Source organism: Acinonyx jubatus, chromosome E4 (assembly GCF_027475565.1).
Source record: "Acinonyx jubatus isolate Ajub_Pintada_27869175 chromosome E4, VMU_Ajub_asm_v1.0, whole genome shotgun sequence".
NCBI lineage: Eukaryota > Metazoa > Chordata > Mammalia > Carnivora > Felidae > Acinonyx > Acinonyx jubatus.
The window spans coordinates 65880757-65903052 of NC_069395.1; the positions used below are offsets into that span (position 1 = coordinate 65880757).

Below are 22296 nucleotides of genomic sequence, written 5' to 3' on the forward strand. Positions count from 1 at the left end.
GGGGGGCACTGCAGGCAGGGCGCCTGCACCTGTGTGAGCAGGGACCTGGGGCGCAACAGCCCTCTTCGGAGAGAGAGGACAGAGCGCCAAGCCCGGGACCCCGGGCAGTGCCCGCCTCTCGCACCCGCAGTGGCCAAGAGGCGTGAGAGGAAGGCCCATCCTTGCCGCACTGGCCTAGCCCAGCCGTTGATCCAGAGTGGGGCTCCCTCCGTCGCTGGGCTCTCCAAAGGACAGGTGCGGGGCGATGCAGGGGACCCGTGCCCAGCCCTAACCTCTGTGGAAAGTGTTCTGAACCCCCCACCCCCTCCAGCTTTGGGGCCGTCATGCGGGGGAGGCGGGAATGACAGAAAACCTTCCTCGGGTCTTTCTTGAAATGTTTCTGCATTTGGTTTTCAGGGGACTGTTCTTGTTTGTTAAAGTGGGGGGAGGACAGTTAGTCTCCAAAGCCAGGCTCTTGTTCTTAGCCGCAGCCACCTGCCCTGCCAAGTCCTCAGGCTTAATTTTTCCGATCCTCGGGGTCTCGGTTTTGAAAGGCCTTCCCTCACCTCCCCACCCGCGCCCCCCTGCCCCCTCCACCTCCAAGCTCACAGCTCACTGTTGGCAGGGGCGGGTTTCGATTTTGGCCCCAGCCAGGTTTCTAACCGGGGTTGCAGGAGGGAACCGCTGGGCCTGGGGGGGTGGGGGGGGAGCCCTACCTGCCTGGGCTCGCCTAGCTGGCCCCACGGGAGCGCTCTGCCAGGGGGAACACAATGAACAAAGTTGGCCGGCCCGGGCCTCAGAGAAGCGCAGGCTTTCCCCCAGCGCCGGAGACAGAACCATCACCGGGGAAACCCTTGCTGCTGTTTTAGACCGAAAGAAGAAGGAAGAAAAAAAGCATTTTTTCCAAACATGGACAAGTCAAGGAGTCGCGTTCAGACTTTTGCAAGATCGGAACAAAGGCGCTGACGCGGCGCGGGCCATCCGCGGGCCGGGACCTTTTCCATCGACTTGCAGGGCTTTGTTAAGGGTGTGTTGGGGAGGCAGTGCTGGGAACAGACTTGGAAGGAGGCAGGGCAGGCCTCTACTGAGGCCTCCCCCATCTGAAAGGTCACTCTTTGGACAAAGCCCTTGCTGTTGGCCTGAGGCTGTTTTTTTAACTGGGGGCGAGGCCGGTCGCCCCAGCACGGGGAGAGAGGATGGGGTGGGGGGGGCCTAGTTACCCTGTTGGCTGAAATACAACAACATCCTCGGAGTTAAATGGTGTGAACCAGGAAGCTGTGTGACCTCGGGCAAGTGACTTAACCTCTCCGAACGCATGTCATCATTCGCAGAAGCAGCGTCGTGCGTGAGGGTGACGTGAGGTGTTACTGATATGCCCGGCAACATGCCGGACGTGTGACGGGCGATGTCTTCGCCCGTCTCCCCCGCTAGCCAGTCACTGCCCCTCACCAGCGCGCACACACGCTCGTGCGTACGCGCACGGGAGCAGCGGGGCCCAGGCTCCCAGCGTGCTTCCGAGAGTCGCGGGGTCCAGAGAAAATTCCCCTTTTCTGATGTCTTCGAGATTTGCCCTCGTCTCTTTCAGACTTAAAAGAAAAAAAAGGAGACTTGTGATTCTCTGCAAAGACCAGGTTGCCAAGGGTCAGACTATTTCGATAAAAAGGGATGTGCTGGAGGGAAAAGTGGAAAATTGGGGGAAAAGTTAGGTGGGGAGAAGTTAAGGAAAGGATGTAAAATCCCCTTTATAAAATGAAATCTGCTCCGTAATCTCTTTGCCCCCCAAAATAGCCGTGTTCTGCGGTGCCTGGCAGATGGGGTTATTTGGGAAACTTTTCTCTCTTGGGCAGCTTTACGGATTCTCTGAACCCGAAAATGGTGCCAGTGCCTGGCCTGGCCTGGCCCGGCCGGCTCGGACTCTCCCCGCATCTGGGGCCTCGGGAGGTGCTGCGCGGGCTCCCACCGCATGAGCACCCACGGGGAGGCTTTGCAAGCAGCTGATCACACAATGAGCTCATCTGCTTGCCACTTAGCCACGATCTGATCCTCTGGAAGTGCCCAGATGGATCCTTGCCAGGCTCCCGTGCGTTGGAGGTGAAAACTGTTTCAACTAAAAAGGGGGAAAAAAAAAAAAGACACAGAAGTCAAAGCAAACTGAACACCTAAGGTTCGCCCGCCCCGTGACCGTGTACGGGGCCCCTGTATATATGTATTCTTTCCTCCACAGTCCTCCCCCACGACCTTATGGGCTGGGCCGGGCATGTGCGATGTTCTCGAGCCCAGTTTACAGATGCAAACGCTGACCGACAGGTGCAAAGGCTTGCTCGCAGCTGCAGCCGAGAGGAGGTAGACCAAGGGGTCCCCCTGCCTCCCAAACATGATCGCGCTCTGTTTCATCGTGCTGCCTTCCGGAAGCGAAATGCAGCATGAAGGCCAGCCTTTCCAGCCCGGGCCTGGCGACGTCGAGGGAAGGGAGGCTGGAGGAAGGGGCTGGCCGCGCTGGGGTAAACACGGGGCCGTGAGTAGCTGTCTTCAGGAGGCCTGCTTCTCCAGACGGCCCAGGCAGTGCCGTGGCCGATGGGAGTGGGGGGGTTGGGGTGCAGGGCCCCGAAGAGCCCGCACCTGTCTGGAAACCTCAGCTTGTGCCAGGAGGCTCCCAGTGGGTCCCAATGGGCAGATGCAGCCTCCCTCGCATGCCTCTTGGCTTTGGTCTCCCTCTTCCTGAACCGCTGGGGCTGTGCTCAGCCTGCAGGCCTGGAGGGCCGTGGTGGCCTCTCGGGAACCCCCTGCAAGGGAGTGCGCGGTGGGGCCAGGTCCTGGGGGCCCGGCTCTCAGGGGGCTCACGCTTGCCCGGGTAGGAGCTGGCGTGCAGGTGTATTGTGCCCAGAGCATTCTAGAAACACCCAGGGGGAAGGGGGTAGCTGAAGCAGAGGAAGGGCTTCCAGGGAAAGGGGCACCGGCCTGCGCAGGGTTAGCGAAGTCCTCTGCAGCCGTTCTGGGGAGAGATCCCTGACGGCAGAGACAGGCACCTGGCAGGTGTCTCAGGGTGGGTGCGGGGGGGGGTGTGTGGGGCCAGGCTCACGGGCCTGGGACACCGTGTTTGGTGAATGGCCGCGCGGCCGCCTGTGGATGGGGGTGGGGGGCACCAGGCGGCTAAACGTCCCATAGTGCGTGAGGCAGCCCTGGAACCAGAGGGGTCTCTGTCCCCGGCATCACTACCCTTTTTATTGGCTGCGAGGGGCAGGCGGTGGCTGGAAAGAAGGCAGGAGGCAGACCCCAGAGGGCCCTGAGGGCTGAGCTGAGGAGAGAGAGTGCCGGCCCTGGGCAGCTCCTGCAGGGGCGGGGACTGGGCACTAGGCTCTGACACCCCCCTGGGGGTCTAGTGCCCTCTCCATGTGCAAGAAGGAGGCCACCAGGGAAGACAGAGCAAGTCCAGACCCAAGGAACAGGCAGAAGGTGAACGAGGGGAGGGCTGACTCGTGACCATCCTCCCCTCTTCCCTGCGCCGTTCCCTCTCCCCCTCCTCCTCCTCCTCCTCCTCCCCGCGCCACTCTCCTTGTCTGTTTATGGAAAACTGAGGTGATCCTAGTTATTAGCCCTTTCATTCGTTGGAGGCGGGGTTTCCCTGCAACAGACGTGGGGTGTCTGGGGGACCCAGCCGGAGGATGGCATTTTCCCAGGAGCCACAAGCATCACGGGGAGGCTTGGGGTCTGGTTTAGAAAAACACACAGATGGGGGCCTGGGGGGCTCAGTCAGTTGAGCGTCAGACTTCAGCTCAGGTCAGGGTCTCACGGTTCGCGAGTTCGAGCCCCGCGTCAGGCTCTGTGCTGACAGCTCGGAGCCTGGAGCCTGCTTGGGATTCTGTCTCCTCTCTCTGCGCCTGCCCTGCTTATTCTCTCTCTCTCTCAAAAATAAATAAAACCTTTAAGACACACACACATACACACATACACACACACACACACACACACACACAGAATCGGACACCCCCCGGGCCCCCTCCCTGGGGCTCAGCCTGGGCCCTGCAGCCCGCTGGCCAGTGAATACTTTCCGCCCAGGCTCTCAGGGGTTCTGGCATCTCTGAGCCCAAGATGAGAGATGCGGCCAAGAACCACAGGCCGGAGCCGTGCGCTCCGAGGTTCCGGGCGTTGAGTGAAGGCGTCCGCCCCACACGGGTCCTGGCCCCCAGCGTCGCTTCTGCTGTGAGGCCGGGCACCTCTAGACTGAAGAGGCAAAGGGGAGCTGGAAGGTGCTGTGTCCTGAGCCTCCGGTCCCTGCTGGCAGGTTCGGGAGCGTCACTGGCTGGCCAAGGCCGGAGAAGCCCAGTCTGGGGTTTGCCCGTCCCACCGAGATTCTTCTGTCCCCTCGAGGAGGGTCGGGGCTTGTGGCCAGGTGGTGTTCTCCCCCTACAGCCCTGGCCACATTCTCTCCGCTCCTGTCAAGTCAGGGGCGGGGGCTGCCTGGAGCGGTTTCCAAACATCCGGCATCTCCAGGCCGCTCACCTGTCCCGTCCTGCTGGCTTCTGGTCCTTTCCTTCCCCTTGACGTGCTCCCGAGAACATCCCAAGTGCACGACTCCAGCCATGGGCAGATCTGCCTGCTGGGAGAGGCCTGTGTGATCCCGTAGTTGCCCCTGCCCAGCCCCAAGGTGGGACCTTTCGGGGTTTTGGTGGCCGGCCTCGGAGCGTCTCCCAAGGGCTCAGGACCCTGCTGCTAAAGGGGCGTTCAGGAGACTCCCCAGAGAAGGCTGCCAGCCCCACTGCCCAAGGGACCCGCCTCGAAGAAACCTCCTTGTTGGCCTTCCCAGCCCGTCTGCCGTTACCTGGCGCGGCGTCCTCAGGGCTGGCGGAGACCATGGGTCAGGGCCCTCGCCCGGCGTCAGGCGCAGCCGCTGTAGGATTGGGCCCTGGTCCCCAGGGGTGAGCCGGGACCTGCCAGCACCTGTGGGCGGGAGCGAAGAATGGGATAACTGGGGGCAGTGACCACCCCGGGTGTCCTGGGAGGCGAGGAAGGAATGCGTCTCCGGGAGCTGCGACCACACTGAGTGGGTCTGACCAGCCCCGGGCTCAGTGGTCTTTACTCCTTAGTAACCACGGCGACGCCTGCGCTTAGCTCCAGACGGGCTGCTCCCCGGGGTAACTTCAGAGACCCCCCCTTCCCTGAACGCAGAGCTGAGACCCTCCCCCACGTACCCCAATCGCTGAATGGCTTTATCTCCTGGGATCGGGGCGGGGGGGACCAAGGGTTGCTGTCATCCTACAGGCAAGATAATAAGGCCACCGGGAGGGTCAGGAGCCTGTCCAGGATCAGTCAGGGAGGAGGGGCCGGAGCCAGGACTCCGGCCCAGGCCGACCCGCCTCTTCCCCACTGCGTATGCTGCCCTGCCCCGGGCCTCCTGGCCTCACCTGCTCACCCTCGTCCCCCACCGCCTCCAGCTGCCCTTCCCAGCAGGCCTGGACCCAGCCGTTCCAGACGCAGGCCAGGGCTCTGTCACACAGGCCCCTGGCTATGACAGTCTTCCCTCTGCCCCCACCCTGCCTCTGCTGGGCGCAGCCAACACGAAGGCCTTCCTTCCCAGCATTCCCCCGTCTTTGCACGCCCCTCCCTGGCCGAGGGACCACCGCGTCTGCAGACACAGTGTGAGGTCACACACCGCAGCCGGGTGACAGCTCTAGTCTTCCTCCGAGGGGCTTTGCAGTTGGGATGCGTGTCCCCGGGCCCCTGAGGGTCCAGCAGTCAGTGCAAGGAGCCCGGTGGCCCAGCTGTCCCTCCCTCACGAGGCAGAGGAGGAAACTGAGGCCCGAGAGGGGCGTGTAAAAGGGGAGCGTGGGTTTATTGTTCCCTGACGGGGCAGTGGCCCGGGATGGGGTCACATGCACCTGCCAGACCCTCGTCCCTGTCCCCCCCCCAAGCTCTGCTGGCGGGACGTGGCTGGCAAGTGGTGGCCAGCTGTGCACGTTTCCTCTGGACCCACCTTGACGTCTCCCCACTCTCCCCTCCCGGCTCATCTCGTGCAGTGAGGTTTTCCCGTTGTGCCTCCCCCTGCATTGTTTGTGCGCCCTTCTGGGGGCTTAGATAAGAAACTCCTCGGCCTTCCTTAGCCTTCTTTGGTGATCTCCATCGGAAGGATCTAGAAAAACAACCTTGCCAGCAGAGGCCCGGCCCTCCCGTCACGTGGGCTGGCGAGGGCTGGACTCGTGCGAGAATAGACCAGGTCTCGGTGGCGGGGTGAGGGTTTCTGGCACCGGAGGAGGATTGCCAGGTTCCAGCAGATGCTTCTCCTTAAACAGATTTTCACTTGAGAGCTGGGTGACAGCGGCGGCTGATGTGACCTTGGTTTCACCTCGGGCACCCGCAGCCTCCGCAGCGACGCGGCCGTGGGGCAGGGAGCGAGCCCCCCGGGTCTTTGGGGTCCCCGGTCAAAGCGGGCCCCTCCTCACGCCCCCCCTCCCACACAGCTTCTAGCCCCTTCTCCCGGCGCCGAGCCTCGTGGCTTTGCTCTGTGTTTTGCCAGCCAGGGACCCGCCTTCTCAGGAACTGGTGGTGGTCCCCTGGCTCTGACTTGCAGCTCGGGTTCTCGGGCCTGTGTGCTTCTGCAGAAACGTTGACTGCGGGGGGAGGAGGGGATTTTTGTAAAGCAGTGGTGTGGGTGAAGGTTCCAGAACCGTCTCCGTCGCTCGTGTCCCTGAGGCTCGGGCTCTCCCCGCCGACGGGACGGGGACTGTCCTGTGTGCCTGTTGGGACGATAAAGTCGGGTGCGAAATAAGTGTCCATTCTCCTTTCTGCCAGGGCGCCCTCCTGCACACACACACACACACACACACACACACACACACACTCCTTACTTGAGAAACACCCTCAGAAGGAGAAGTACCTTGAAGAGGAGGGAACTGCGGGCCCACTCACCCCTGTGTGCACCCGAGCCGCGGGGTGGAGGGTGCTGTCCCCGGGGAACTCCCTGCAAGGTCTCTCTTCAAACCGCCCGCAGGCAAGAAGGGCCTCTGTGCAGCAACGTCTGCAGACACAGTGTGAGGTGACATACCGCAGCCGGGTGACAGCTCTAGTCTTCCTCCGAGGGGCTTTGCAGTTGGGATGCGTGTCCCCGGGCCCCTGAGGGTCCAGCAGCCAGTGCAAGGAGCCCGGTGGCCCAGCTGTCCCTCCCTCCCTCACGAGGCAGAGGAGGAAACTGAGGCCCGAGAGGGACATGTAGAAGGGGAGCGTGCGTTTATTGTTCCCTGACGGGGCAGTGGCCCGGGATGGGGTCACGTGCACCTGCCAGACCCTCGTCCCCCCGAAGGTCCCCTTGCATCTGGGCGCTTTGTCGAGCTCTCGCTGGCCGTCTGCTGCGTAGATGACGGAGGTGACGTCCTTGGAGCCCTGTGGGCTTGACACTTGTCATCCTGGGGCCACAGGCAGCGAGTCTGTTGGCTTTGGATTTGTCCTAACCAGAAAGCAGTAGTTCCCTTTCTTAAAATGTGTATTTATTTATGTGGGGGGTGGGGAGAAAATTGGGCATGTGAGTGGGGGAGGGGTGGAGAGACAGGAAGAGAGAGAATCTCAAGCAGGCTCCGCCCTGTCAGCGCGGAGCCCGACCCGGGGCTCTATCCCACAAACCTCGAGATCGTGATCTGAGCCGAAACCAAGAGTTGGACGCTCAACCGAGTGAGCCGCCCGGGCGCCCCTGTGGTTTCTTTGCTAACGGAGAGTTTTCTCATTCGCTTGTTTCTAGAGCAAATCATGGCGGAAAATAAAAAACATGGTGCACTGGTCTCCCTTCGTCATGTCCTTCAAGAAGAAATACCCCTGGATCCAGCTGGCAGGACACGCAGGTAGCTGCAGGCCCTCGCGGAAGTTCCCCCGGGACCCTCTGCTCTCCAGGGAGGGCCTGGCCCCCGATGCTCCTGGAGGTGGAAGCATCTGGAACGGGATCTCTTGGAGACAGTGGCGTGCTCCCCGGATGCGGCCCGAGCACTGCCCTGAGAACACGGGAGGACTGCACCCCCTCCGGAGCCTGTCCCGTCCCCAGACGCACACGCAGCCCCCCTTCCTCGTCTCTGTCTCTTTCGGTGTCTCCGTCTCCCCCTTCTGTCTCTCTCCCGCTTCACCTCAGCAAAATACGCGAAATCATCATCTTCCAGCTCGCCCACCATCTGCCATCTTGGACAAAGAGGCAAGGCGCAGCGTGCCATTGGGCGCCCACTGTATCCCCACATTGCCATGGTCTTGGGGGTCACGGCATTCGTGGAGATGTGGGGGGTCTGCCCCGACGGAGCTTGTAGGAGGTGGAAGGTGCAGGCAGATCACCCCACAAGCGAAGGACAGTGTAGAGTCCTGGGTGCAGGCGGCCAGGGTGCCTGTCGCCCGCAGGGGACGAGGGGACATCTGTAGCCAGAGCCTGGGCGCTGGCTGGTCCACGTGCGGGGGCCCCTTGGTGTGCCTCATCCCCTGGGTGGTTTCCGTGGCTGCCCCGGACTTGACCTTCACGACCACAGACCAGCCCAGGGTCCGACACCTCTTTTATATCCCCCGCACGTGGGCCCAAGGCAGTTGGGTGGACACTCTTCCTAAATAAATACGTCCCCGATGGCGTGACTGAGGGTCACGTCGCGGGTGGCCTGTGCCGGGCCTCGGACCCCCGCTTCTCAGCCAGCGTCCCTGCCCTGGGACTGAACCTGTCCCATCAGAGCTTCTGCCCTGAGACCGGAGGCACCGTCACTGCCCGAGGACTGGACCGATGAGGGGGTGGGGGTGGTGACAGTGACACAGGAAGAGGAGTGGCTGGTTCTCGCGTGTGTGAACCCTGCAGTGAGCGCTGGTGCCCCTCCATCTGCAGAAGAAGAGCCTGGGGTCTGGGAAGCTGGGGACCCAGCCCGGTTTGCAGCCAGGACTTGCCTCCACTCCCCTTACAGGGCTCGGTCCACGAGTGGGGACCTGGGGGCACCTTCAGCCCCAATGCTTATTGGGCGAGCGGCCCCGGGAGACCTACCGCGGGGGCTAGCGGGCAGGTAGGGGGAGGTGAGAGCGGGGAGGGTCTCGGACACGGACCCAGGGTCTCCCCCGACCTTGCTCTGCAGGGAGTTTCAAGGCGGCTGCCAACGGCAGGATCCTGAAGAAGCACTGTGAGTCGGAGCAGCGCTGCCTCGACCGGCTGATGGCCGATGTGCTGAAGCCCTTTGTCCCCGCCTACCACGGCGACGTGGTGAAAGACGGCGAGCGCTACAACCAGATGGACGACCTACTGGCCGCCTTCGACTCGCCCTGCGTGATGGACTGCAAAATGGGCGTCAGGTGAGCTGGGCCTGGGGTGCGGCAGGGCAGGCTCGGGGCGTGGGTGACGCCATCCCGCAGAGGGGACGGGAGCCCGGCTTTGCCCCTCACGGCCTCCCCGCTTTTCCAGAGCCAGTAGCTGTGGGGCCGGAAGAGGGGCTCCGTGCTGAGCCTCCCTGGGAGGGGTGGGGCATAGACAACTGCCTTTCTGGGCGGGTGGGATTGCCGGGCAGCAAGGTGGTGGCCGCGTGGGGAGACTGGGGTAGAGGGTCTTAGCGCCCCCCCCACACCCCCACCCGTGGGAAGGGGGAGCTGGTCAGTGGAATATGTTGGGGTGCCCACGAAGGTTCGCCCCTGCCCTACGAGTGCGGTGGAGGGGGAGCCCGGGAGCTGCTTTCACGGGGGACGGGTCGGGGTGCTCCAGGGGGCCCGGAGAGGGCACAGAGGCCGGAAGGGGGTGCTCGGGCCTGTGCACGGACTTGGATCCGACCCCTGGTGCCTGCCCCGGGAGATAAGCCCGAGCTTGGAGAGGACTCGGAGGGAAGGAGACCGGCAGCATGGCCAGTAGGAGACCGGGTGATGCGCAGAGCCGAGGGGACCCGAGACCCCTCCGCCCGCAGCTCTGGGCCCTGCTTTGGCGGCGTGGTTTTCTCCTCCCTCTCAGCCTTGGGCCGCTCCGTCCCAAGGAGTCACCGAGCGGCTCCCTCTCTCCTGCTGCGCTCGTGAAGTCCTCCCGGGCTGTTGGCCACGTGGTATTGGGGTGCCGTGCTCCCCTGGGGGGAAAGCCCCCAGGCTGCACAGCCAGACGCCTGGCTCGTCCATCCGCCCGCAGCTCACCGGGGAGACCGGGCTCCAGGGAGCGGCTCAGAGCTGGGGCCTCAGAGCTTTGGATGGTTTTTATTCTTACGAGAATGGGAAAGAAGCGTGTGTGTGTGTGTGTGTGTGTGTGTGTGTGTGTGTGTATGCGCACACATGTGCAAGACAGGCAGGGGCCAGGAGAGAAGAGGGCCCGACAGCCCCCTTCCTTCCCTCCTCACTCCTGGGACTGTGTCCTCAAGTCAGACTCTGCAGGCCGTGTTCGTCGCGAGGCCCCCAGGCAGGGACCGGAGATGGGGAAGTACAGGCCCTTCTATTTGCTCTCTCGCTGTCCTTGACCTCCCTCCCCCGCACCCTTCCTCCCTCCCTCCGCTCCAGCCCACAGGGAGGAAACAGAATGTCCCTCCAGCCACCGCTTGGCCGCTGCCCTTCCCCAGAGTCTTATTTCTGTCCCCGGAAGGCCCTCCCCGGTGCACCAGGATGGGCCCTCTCAAGGGAAGACACAGAAATATTCCGATTAGCGTTCACTCAGACCGTGGCCCAAAAAAGCACGCGCTGCGGGAGGGATGTGTGGAAAGTCCGTCCCACGAGGCTGCCCCGTGTAGCTGTCTGTTCCCTGGGAGGCTTGTGGGGACTGGCGCCCCCTGGGCCCTGCCTGTGTCTTCAGCTTCTGTCCCACTGCGCCCCGGAGTGACCGGCGAGGCTGGGACAGCGTTAGCTCACTTGGGAGCGGGGCCTCGAGGCGGAGGCTGTGGGGTGAGAGCGAGGTCTGTGTGGAGAGGAGGGAAGAACTGGTCCTGCCCCAGCTTCTCCTCTGCTTCACAATGCAAGGGATGGGCCCTCCTCCGCTCCTCACTGCCACCGGGAGACATGGGTCCTGCGTGGTCCAGTCCGAGCAGGGGGACATCAAACACAGAGGTGAGGGGACTCGGACTCAGCAGGGCCCCGGGTCCGTGCCAGGCTTCCAGCTGCAGACCATGCCCCGAGGGGGCTCCGTGGGGCCCCGGGTCCATGCTGCATCGATCCAGAATCCTTAACCCCAGACAGAACCCGTCCTAAGACCAGCAGTCCATGGCCACGCCCAGTGCTTGCCAGAGGGAGGAGGCCGGAGCCCAGGGCCACCACCATCACTGAGTCCCAGGCATGAGGGGTTGAGACCTGTCACGGGGAAGCAGTAGACGGGCTGACCAGCCAAGCCAGCTTCGGCCACAAGCTGGGGGGAGGGGTGGGGGCGCTCAGGAAAAGGTGACGTGGGCACCTGTAGTGTCCTAAATCGGGGGCATCGGGTTCCACGTGGATGTATGCTCATGTTCCAGGGACTTTTCTTAGATTCTCCCCCGTAAGCCTGTGTGCTGTGTGTCACACGAGTCTTCCTGATGTCGGGGCTGGGGGTGGAGACAAGGACCGTCCCCAGCTTTGGTGCGCGAGCTGTGGGTGCCCACAGGCTTGCCGCCTACCCACCCTTCGCCCTGAGTGGCCGTCCCCCCACCCCCGTCCCCCGCAGAGGCCTCTGCTCCCCCATCCCGCTGTCGGACGGAGGCGGGGAGCCCGGCCAGGCCAGCACTGGGGAGCTCAGGTCCCGCCGTGTCGCCGCTGACCGGTGCCCCGGGCGGAGGGTGAGCGACCCCACCCAGACTGGCTGCGGGGGCCCTTCCTGGAAAAAGCCCCAGGCCTGCTTCCTGTTTAAGGAGCTACTGAAAGCTCTCTACGGAAGTGTGGCCGCCCACCCGCCCCGCAGGCCTCCACAGTGGGCCCCGGAGCACGTGGGGCGGCCAGCCCACCCCCGGCCACATGGCACGCACACACAGCCGCACCCAGGCCAGCCCGACACGACTCCACGCAAAAGCATCCTGCCCCTCGGCCTCTGCCTTGAAGCTCCTGCCATCCCTGACCTGGCTCGGCAGGCACCGTGGTGTGTGCGCGTGTGCGTGGGAGGGTGTGTGCATGGCTGTGTGCATGCATGAGTGTGCGCGCACGTGTGCGTGTGGGTGTGTGCGCGGGGGTGTGGGTGCACGTGTGCGTTAATGACTGCGCACGTGCATGTGTGCACGAGTGTGTATGCACGTGTGCGTGGGGTATGCATGGCTGTGTGCGCGCACATGCGTGGGTGTGTGCATGGCTGCACGTGTGCATGGAGGGTGTGTGTGGCTGTGTGCGCATGCACGTGCGTGGGTGTGCATGGCTGTGTGTGCGCGTGGGGGTGTGCAAGTGTGCTTGTGTGGGGGTGTACATGGCTGTGTGTGCATGTTTGGGGGGGGTGCATGGGTGTGCGTGCGTGTGGGGTGTACGTGTGCACGGGGTGTGCACGTGTCCGTGCATGGCTCACACACTGCGTACGTGCATGAGTGTGCACGCGTGTGCACGAGTGCACAGTGTGGGTGTGAATGTGTGTGCGTAGCAGTGTGCATGGCTGTGTGTGCATGCACGTGCACGTGTGGGGGTGTACATGGCTGTGTGTGCATGTTGTGTGGGGGGGTGCATGGATGTGCATGCGTGTGGGGTGTATGTGCATGAGTGTGTGCGTGGGGTGTGCATGGGTGTGTGGGTGTACGTGTGCATGGGGTATGAACGTGTGTGTGCATGGTTTGCGTGCACTGCGCATGTGCATGAGTGTGCGCGCGTGTGCATGAGTGCACGTTGTGGGTGTGAATAATTGTGCTTAGGGGTGTGCATGGCTGTGTGCACACACGTGCGTGGGTGTGTGCACGTGTGGGTATGTGGGTGTACATGGCTGTGCGTGCACGCACTTGTGTGGGGGTGTGCACGTGGGGGTGTGGGTGTACATGGCTGTGTGCACACGTGCGTCTCTGTGTGCACGTGTGTGTGGGGGTGTGCGTGTGTGCACACGTGCATGGGGGTGTACCTGCACGTGCGTGTGTGTGGGGGTGTGCATGGCTGTGTGCGTGCACGTGTGCGTGGGAGGTGCGCACGCTCGTGGAGGAGGTGTGCACTGGTACAGGTGAGGGCTACGGGAGGTTCTAAATGACCAGGCCCACATTCACAACCCAGGACTTGTCGTTTCCTTATATTTGACACGGTGGTTTGTGAAAACTCGGCCTCTGAAGGCGTCATGAGTTGACACGCAGTCTGTCCTGGGTCCCCAAGCAGCAGGTGTGAGGGGAGGGTGGGGCCGGGCCGCCGTCACGGCCACCACCCACGATGGGCCAGCGCAGAAATCTTCCTTCCACTACAGCTCTGTCCTGTGATTTGTTTCAGGAACGGTCCGGGGCAGCGGTGGAGCCCGGGGTCAGGGAAGAAGAGGGGGGTTCACTGGGGAGCAGGGGTGCGTCTGCAACGTGCAGGATGCCCGTGTGTGTGGCAGCGGTGACGCCCCATCTCTGTTTGGCGATGGGGGTGGGGGAGGCATCGCGGGCCAGGGATTCAGCCCCGGGCTGCCGAAGTCCCGTCCCGCCCCTGCTCCGGTTTCCGGGGGACCCCTGCCAGTTCGATGGCGGGACAGTGAGCGATTTCCACTGGCTGTGCCTTCTCGGGCCTTCGGGCTGGGGGGGCAGGTGTGAGGAGGCACGGGCCAGGGCGGGGCAGGCCGTGTGGCCCCCCTCGGGCTTCCCCCCCACCCCAGGCACAGGCTTCCGTCTCCGCTGCCGTGGCCCCTTCCGAGGCCACCTTCTGGCTCGGCCTTAGTGCTTGGTGTTGGCACGAGGTCACCCCATGCGCAGGGCCGCCCCCCGTTCTCCCGGTCGGGAGCCGGCCCCGGCCTGAGCAGAGCATGTGCACATCCCGCGTAAGTGGCCTATGGCCCTCATCACCGCCCCCCTTCCCACGCAGGACCTACCTGGAGGAGGAGCTCACCAAGGCCCGGAAGAAGCCCAGCCTCCGGAAGGACATGTACCAGAAGATGATCGAGGTGGACCCCGAGGCCCCGACCGAGGAGGAGAAAGCCCAGCGGGCTGTGACCAAGCCTCGGTACATGCAGTGGAGGGAGACCATCAGTTCCACCGCCACCCTCGGCTTCAGGATCGAGGGCATCAAGGTGAGGCCCGCCAGGTGCCTGGGGAAGGAAGGGACAGAGGCTCCCATATCCGCCCCGGGGGTGGCGGTGGCCCGCAGGGCCTTCCGAGGCCACGAGCCTCCTTCCTCACAGGCCCAGCGTGTTTGGGGAAATCCGCCTGCTCCTCATTCAGGGCCGGGGCCCCGGAGCAGGGTGGCTTCTAGCCGGCCCCAGGGTCAGCCCTCTGCCGAGGACCCTACGCTTAATCCTGACCGTGTCCAGCCCTGACCGGGAGCCCACCTAGGAGCCCGCGTGCCAGTGCAGGGGCCGCTCACTCTGCCCGTGGCCTGAGAGCTGGGGATGGGCCACGAGATGCAGGGGCGGGGACGTGCCGGCTGTGGTGACCCTCCCTCTGCCCAGGCAGCCGGACCAAACGCCCCTCCTCCGCGTCCCCGAGTGTCCCCGCCCTGGATATGATGAGCAGGTGCGGGCTCGCACTTCACCCCGGGGAGCTGCCTGCGAGGTGCCGGCCGGCCGGGCAGACAGCGGTCCCTGCGGCCTTCCTGGGTTTCTGCCCTCTGCCTGCTCCAGGCTGTCACCAAACAGCCCTAGCGTCTGGGTTTGAGCAGAGGGTGGCGCTCCCGGCATCCGCCCCTCCCCAGCACTGCTTTGTGAGCTCTGGGCTGAGAAAGCCATGTGTCCCTCCCCTGTCATCTGAAACCAGTTTTTCTTCCTTTTTTGCATCCAGCCCTCATACGGGTTGCAAGTTTCATGCTTCCCTCTCATAATGCTCGTTTTCCTTCATGTCTCCAAAACAGTCCGCTTTCCCCTTACCTCTCCCTCTCAGGCTGGGTGCCCTAGCCTCCGTTCGTTGTCCGGCTGCAGGAACAGCCAGCAGCCCGTCTCCCCTCCCCTGCTCTGGGCAAATGCCCCGCGACGAGCCCCTGTGGGCAAGGCCCCCCCTCCGCCCCAGGGTCCGGCCTAATCTTCAAGAGGCAGCCACATTGCGTTACCTCGTCTCCGGCCTGGTGATGCACAGACCCAAGTCTGGGGGCTCCTCGTGGAGCCCTGCTTCCTCACCCTTTGTCCTTAACTAAGAACAGATCTCGGGGCGCCTGGGTGGCCCAGTCGGTTAAGCATCTGACTTCAGCTCAGGTCACGATCTCACGGTCTGTGAGTTCGAGCCCCGCGTCGGGCTCTGGGCTGACAGCTCAGAGCCTGGAGCCTGCTTCGGATTCTTTGCCTCCCTCTCTCTGCCTCTCCCCAACTCATGCTCTCTCTCTTGAAAATAAATAAAACTTGAGAAAAAAATTAAAAAAAAAAGAACAGATGTCCTCCTGGGGGAGCTAAGCTCCATGTGCTTTCCAGGAACAGCCTGGAACAGACACAGCGCCAGGCTAAGAAGATGAGTAGTCTCTTGCACCAGGCGGGCCAGGGAGCAGAGATGGGCAGGCAGTGACATCTTGGCTATGTTCAGGGAACATACGGTAAAAGATCTTAAGCTACAAAAGGAACCTCATTGAACTTGTGGTGGGAGCACCTCTCTTCTGTCTGGCGAGGGAGGTCGCCCCCAGATGGCAGGGACCCATGGGGCACTCATGGGGGTTCCCAGGGCCAGGCCCGAGGGAAGCTGAGACATATGTGTCTCCTCCAGCCCCTGCTGCCCGCAGCCCCCTCCTCCAGTCCTGGCCCGCACCCCCTAGGCCTTCCCTGACCGCCTTCCTCTGCCTGGCACACTGAGGCCACCCTCCTTGCTCTCAGTCGGGGCTCAGGACAGGCTCCACGGTTCCCCCCGACTACACCCTGTGCCTGGAGGTGCAGACGTGGGTCTCCCCTCGGACTGCCCGCGGGCACCGTGGTGCCTCCACTGCCCCGAGAGCTGCTGGCGGGCGGGGTCCGTGCCTGACCCCTCCGGGGCGCGTATCATTCTCAGAAAGAAGACGGCTCCGTGAACCGAGACTTCAAGAAGACCAAAACGAGGGAGCAGGTCACTGAGGCCTTCAGAGAGTTCACTAAAGGAAACCGCAACATCCTGGTGAGTCAGGGCGCCCCCCGGAAGGGGCCGGCCGCGCAGGGACACCTGTGCCCTGTAGACATTCTTGTCCGGCCCGGGACCACGCTGGGCCACGCTGCCCGCACGGAAAACGCCGGCCCCAAAAGATGAAGCGGGAGTTGGTGGCCAGCCTCCAACTGGATATGTGGGGACACTCGGTGGGCTTGCCCTCCCTCTCCCTGGCCGCCTGCCTCTCCGCACTGAGGACGGTTCCCTCGGTGGATTTCTGTAGCCTCGCTGCCCGTCGAGAATGGTGTGCTCATCAGATCCGCAGGCAGCCCTCTGGGGTGGGTAGGCTCTTGGTGCCACTTTCCAGGTGAGACACTGAGGGGTCAAGGACACAGCAGGGACAGAGCCCGACCTCACACGCAGGTCCCCGCGCTCCCCGAGGCCTCCGGGGCCTCTCTCCCAGGCGCTGAGGCCTCCTGAGGGAAGTGCCTGGGGCAGGGGTCGGAGCCTCTCCGAGCCCGGGGCTGTGAGTGTCACAAGTTGGTGACAAAGTGACTTCACGTTTGCCACTGCAACAGTAGACAGGCTGGACAGACCCCTGACCTGTGGGATCAGGACCTTGAGGGCCCCCCCACCCCCAGGCGGAGGTAGGGTGTGCTGAGCCTCTAGGTCCCTAGGGAAAGGCACCCTGGGACGGACCCAGGGGCCCTGGGGACATGGGTCCTGGAGACCCCGGGAAAGGCGCCTTGCGAACAGCCTCCCAGGGTGTGGAGCAGGGAAGGGTGGACCTGGACCGCCTTTTCTCTGGGCAGACTCCTCGCTGGCCCTGAGTCTCCCTCCCTCCTTTTCAGGCTGGGCTGGGCTTCCCTTAGCCCCCGGCAAGGAGGCTTTGGTCGTGGGGCGCGCACCTGAGTTCTCCACAGCCCGAACCCTCTGCTTTCCGGTCACCTGCTCCTTAGCCGGGCCCGCCACGGAGTTCGCACACCCGTGCCTGCACGGGCCTGTTCGAGGTGCTGAGCCCCAGGCCGCCGTGTTGCCGCGGGATGGTGTCGAGTGACCCCGGGGCCCCTGGGGACGGCAGGCACCCCCAGAGCCGGCACAGCTCACCCCTGGTCCGCGGAGAGGCCTCTGGAGAGATGCTGGCGGCTCCCCCGCTTACTCTGCCCGTCGCAAGGTCAGGGGCACGGAGGTTTGTGTTCCGGAGGCCACCGTGGCAACGGGCCCGCTCCGCTGCTATCCCCGCACTTGCGCCGGCGTCCCAGAACCCCCGCCACCCTCGGGGGGAGCCCCGAGGGGCTGCCCTCCGGTGCCTCCCGCTCTTGAAGGAGGGCAGGTGCGCACAGCCCCGTCTGGGCCTCTCCGCTCCTTCGTGTCGAGAGGAGGAGGTTGGAATACATGCCCAGGGTGTAGCCTCCCTTCCGCTCTGACACCTGAAGAGTCTGGGCCACACGGGGCTTAAAGGCCACCTCGCCCCCCACGTGTTTACAGCTCTGGCCTTTTTCTGTTCCCAGATCGCCTACCGGGACCGGCTGAAGGACATTCGGGCCACCCTGGAAGTTTCTCCCTTCTTCAAATGCCACGAGGTACATACTGGGCTTTTGTCCTCTTGGGCAGAGAGCCACGCTCTGTATGGTCAGCCGTGACCCTCGGGCCTGCTGGCCTCCCACGCCGGTAGACCTGCCTGTTCTGGAAGCCGGAGCGGCGTTTTTTGGATGGTGCAGCCGGGGGCAGACCCCTCCGATCAGGTCCCCCGCCCCCTGCAAGCCTGAAGCTCTGTCCCGAAGGCAGCCCCTCTCGAGGTCTTGTGTGGAGGGAGCCTCAGCCCGAGCCCTGCCCACAGAGAGGACTGGGGGTCCAGCGCGAGGAACAGGAGACAGGTGGTCCCGGGGCTCCGGGTAGAGGGAGTGCCCCGAAAGGGAGGTGGGCCAGGCCCTGCTAAACCTCACAGCATCTTTGTGCAGGTGACCTGGCTGGCCCTTCCTCCAGGCAGGCAGCCCAGCTTGCCCTTGGATTTTCTCCCCGACTTGCCCCTCGGCCCAGGGGCACCTGTCCCACCACACGTGGTGGCTTTGACCCCAGGACCGCCTGTGAGGAGGGACTGGGGTGCCCAGAGGGCAGACTGGGTGGTCTCTGCCCTGAGCAGTGGCGCCCAGGTTTCTCAGGACGTTCTTTCCTCGGTCACCTCCGTGGGGCCCAGGGTGTGCAGGCCCAGGGTGTGTTCTCAGCTTGATAAAAGGTCTTGGTGCAGCCTGCTGGAGCCTCCCTTCCCCCCCAGCCTCCTTGCTCCAGAGGACGGGGCTGTGATCCTGCAGGCCGAGCCCGGAAGGGCTGGGGGCCTCGAGCCCCAGGACCTGCCGCACCGGGCGGAAGGACCCCATCACCCCCGTCAGCACCCAGGCTTTGCTGTTATTTCTGGAAAATTGGTTTTGCCATACTCTTTCTGGAGTCTCGCTCAAGAAGCTTCAGGCCTAGAAAGAGGCCGGATTAGCTGGGGCTTCTGGTATTTTCCGTCCGGGCAGAGGGAGCCCCTGTGTGGGCTCCGTGTTTCCCAGGGGTAATTTCCAGGGTCTTTCCTGTCCTGCCCGGGATGTCTGCCCAGGGTCCTGCTGCTGGAACGAGGCTGGTCTGGGCCTCGCTGCCACCCCCCTGGGGTGCCGTGTGCGCATTTGGGGAGGTCCTTTCTTCTGCCCCACGGGTACAGTGTGGGCTCCTGGACAGGAGAAGTCAGGGTGGAGTGTGGTGGGGAGGACGGCGGGGGGGGGGGGGGGGGGGGGGGGAGGGGAGGAGGGTGGAGGGAGAGGCCCTGAGGTTCAGCCGTGGCCTGAACTAGAGGACAGTGTGCAGCCGCAGCTGGCGGCCAGGGGTCTGCCTCGGGGAGGTCAAGCCTCCCTCCCCGAAGGCAGTTGCTGCCCTGGTGGCCGGTGTCCTCTGTCCCCTGGGTGGCCACCTTGGGACGGGCCTACCCCACCCCCCACCCCCCGGCAGTCCCCCTCCTCAGCTGCCCCCTCCCCTTCAGGTCATCGGCAGCTCTCTTCTCTTCATCCACGACCAGAAGGAGCAGGCCAAGGTGTGGATGATCGACTTTGGGAAAACCACGCCCCTGCCCGAGGGCCAGACCCTGCAGCACAACGTCCCCTGGCAGGAGGGGAACCGGGAGGACGGCTACCTCTCGGGCCTGAACAACCTCATCGACATCCTGACGGAGATGTGCCAGGCCACCCCGCTGGCCTGAGGGCCGGCCCGCCTCGCGCCCCCCCCCCCCCCCGCCGCCCCCTTCCTTTCTCCTTCTGAATTTCCCCTTGGTGCCGCCCCAGAACCGACCCTCCCGAACTGCACTATGAGACACTTTGTAAGAGACCAGGTGGAGATCGGAGAGGAGAGGAGAGGAGAGCTTGCCGGGCTCCCACTTCTCTTTATAAACAGGATCTGCTGGCAGAAGAGGAGTGGGGCGGGGGGGAGCCAGGCTCAGGTGGCAGGGAGGTCCCCAATGCAGGAGCCGGCCCCAGCCTTCCAGTGGGGGCGTGCTGCCCCCTGGTGGCCACCCCCGAGCTCAGCCTGTCTTGGCCCCATCCTTCCGGCCTGGAGCATCTCCGGGTTGGGGCACAGAGCCACTGGCAAGTGCACGTTGGCCACGAGTAAAGCATCTCCGCCTAGCGGCCCAGGGGCTCCCACTGAAGTGTGGTGGCCTGCTAAAGCAGGGACCCCACCCAGCTGGCAGTGAGACCCTCCAGCTGGGGGCCGGACCCAGGAGCCAGGAGAATGCTGGAGTCCACTGGCTGTGCTCTCTGACCTCGACCTTCCCGGGAGGGGGCAGGCGGGAGCCCCCCTCTTCCATCTGATTATCACCCAGGAATTCAGAGGGACGCTCTGCAAACTTGACCTTGGGGGAGGCCCCGCCCCCACCCCCACCCCCAGAACCACCTGTGCCTCCGGCTGCCAACCTTGTTGGGACCAGGTCCGCGGCACTGGGTGGGGCGGCCCGGGGCACAGCCGGCCCCCAGAGGAAGATCAGTTGTCTCACGTCCCTTCACCCCCACCCCCCACATCCCTGGGCTTGTTTCACGAGGTCAAGTCCCCAGCACGTTCGGGGGGCAGCGCTGGGCAGGGAAGAAGCAGATTCCTGGCCTTCCTGGCCTCATTTTTCTCCCCTGAAGTAACTCTTCCAGCCCAAAGGGCTTGGACCCACATTCCCCGCATGCGGTGTGGGCAGCTCCCAGGGCGGGTGGTGGGTGCCGGGTGTGAGGAGGGGTGCTCCCGGCAGGGGGAAGAGTCCTGGGGCCTCTAAGTTGTTCGAAGACGACTGGGGAACCAAGTAGGCCGTGTTCTCATTTTAAAGCAAGGCAAGTCTATATTATGGGGAAGAATGTGAAACCAGCATGACTGTTTAAGAACAAACCTCTCAGCTCCGTGGCCCTTTGGGGCTGTTAGAGGCGCACGGGTGCCCAGAGCCGAGCTCTGACGGGGTAGCGATCTGCAGACAGCCGGGTCGGGGACATGGTGGAGGTCCGTGTACCCCGGAGCGTGAGCCCAGAGGGGCCGATCCAAGAGGCAGGGTTTCCGGGGCTCCCCCCTCCCCTCCCCCCCATCGCCCCGGGACTCTGGGAGACCTCCGACCCCAGCACGTGACCCCATCATTTCCCCTCTCGTGCTGGGTGAGTGACAGTCGGTGGGGGCGGAGGGTGGGACGCATGAGGCTGAGTACAGATTTTAGAAAAGGAAATCAGTCTGAAACTTCCTGGCTCTGGTTCAAAACAGTGGGGAGCTTGTGTGGGGGGCTCTCGCCAAAGGTCACACCCCGTCCCGGCCGAGCGCGAGAGACCTTGTGACAGCATGTGACCCTGTAAAGGCGGGAGCACCAAAGCCAGCGCTGGGTGGCTCAGGAGGGACCGGGGCATCAGCAGTCCGCGGGGAGGGGACGTTGCTCAGTTGGACGTCCCAATTCCACCGCCGTGGGTGGACCACAGCTCACCCTCACTCCATCGATGAAGGAAATTTGGTAAAGCAAATGAACGCTCTGAACAAAAAAGTGCAGGGGACCAGCTTGCTCTCCTAAGAGAACACATTTTCCAAGCACTTTAAACGGCACCCGTTGTCTGCAGACAGCGTGCTAAAAAAAAGGCAAAGCGACGTGTTTATTAGAGGAGGTCCGTGGGGCCTCTTCCTGGCGACCGGTTGCTTGGGGTGACATTCTGTCCGCAAAGGTGGTATAAAGTGTCATTTTTTTCTTAGGGGTTGGGGGGGGGTTGTATTTACTCGCTAGCTCTCCTCTCCCGCACCTGCTCTCGCAACCTTCCCTCCCCTCTTCCCTGCCCCCCCCCCCCATCCTGGAGGGCTAGGTGGATCCTGAACCAGAACCCTTCTGAGGGACTCCTCGGGCTGCAGGTGCCGGGACGGCGGGACAAGCCACGTCCTTTCCCACCCCGTCCTTGCTGGGCCCCCCGGGGGGGGGGGGTGGGTTCCTCGGTGGTCAGCGTGCTTAGCGTTCAAGGAAAGTTTCTCAACTGCTTGCCCGAAGACTTGCCTTTAGCGCCATGTAAGAAGTTTTTAAGTTATATTTATTTTTTCTGGTTTTTTAATTGCACAAAACACTAAGACTGGGAGGCTGGGGATTCTGTGTGTCCTTAAAAGCTGTGCCTTCTTTCTGAATTCCCTTTCCCACTTGGCGGAAAGAGCCTGGACACAGCCCTGCCCCCCCTCCCCGCCCCCCTGCCCCCCTACCCCCCCCCCCCCACGGACTCTTGCCTCTGTGAGCTGTATCTAGCTTTGAGTTTCTCCTGCATCCCGTCCACCCCCGTGTGTATACAACCCAGGCCCCTGGCTCGGGAAGAGGCCCTCTGCCGTTGCCTTTCCTCCGGAGGACAGGACCCCCCCCCAGAGGGCTCCCCCTCTCTCTGCACCCCTTTCGCCGCGACACCTTGGAGGAAACTGAACTGTTACAGACTACGCGCCCCCCCCCCTCCCCCGCACAGTGCCTGTCGAACAGACTGCAATGCTCTGTACCTTTCCGAATAAAGGCCCTGGAGACCACCGTGCCGTCTGCAGTGTGGTCCTTCCGCCTCGGGGTGGGTGGTCCTGGCACTCTTTGGGAACGGGGGGGGGGGGGTTGCGCTGGGGCTGCGGGGGTCCCCGGGGTGGGGATCAGATTGGATAATGTTTCGATCTGCAAAGGACTGAAGACACCCTTCAAAACTAGGCACTTCAGAGCTGCCTGGGGGGCTCTCAGTCGGTGAAGCATCCGACCGGCTCAGGTCATGATCTCGCGGTTTGTGGGTTCGAGCCCCGCATC

General features: G+C 63.5%; 1 protein-coding gene across 1 annotated transcript in view; it reads left to right on the top strand.

Annotated features, from left to right (window-relative positions):
* ITPKB (inositol-trisphosphate 3-kinase B) overlaps positions 1–22044 on the top strand; it is a 90311-nt gene extending 68267 nt beyond the window's left edge. Inside the window, exons 3-8 of the mRNA XM_027046324.2 lie at positions 7706–7805; positions 9051–9264; positions 13846–14050; positions 15942–16043; positions 17522–17593; positions 19027–22044. Coding sequence (XP_026902125.1) covers positions 7706–7805; positions 9051–9264; positions 13846–14050; positions 15942–16043; positions 17522–17593; positions 19027–19242 — 909 coding nt within the window. The 3' untranslated portion in view covers positions 19243–22044. The remainder of the gene's footprint in view (positions 1–7705; positions 7806–9050; positions 9265–13845; positions 14051–15941; positions 16044–17521; positions 17594–19026) is intronic.
* The last annotated feature ends 252 nt before the right edge of the window (positions 22045–22296 follow it).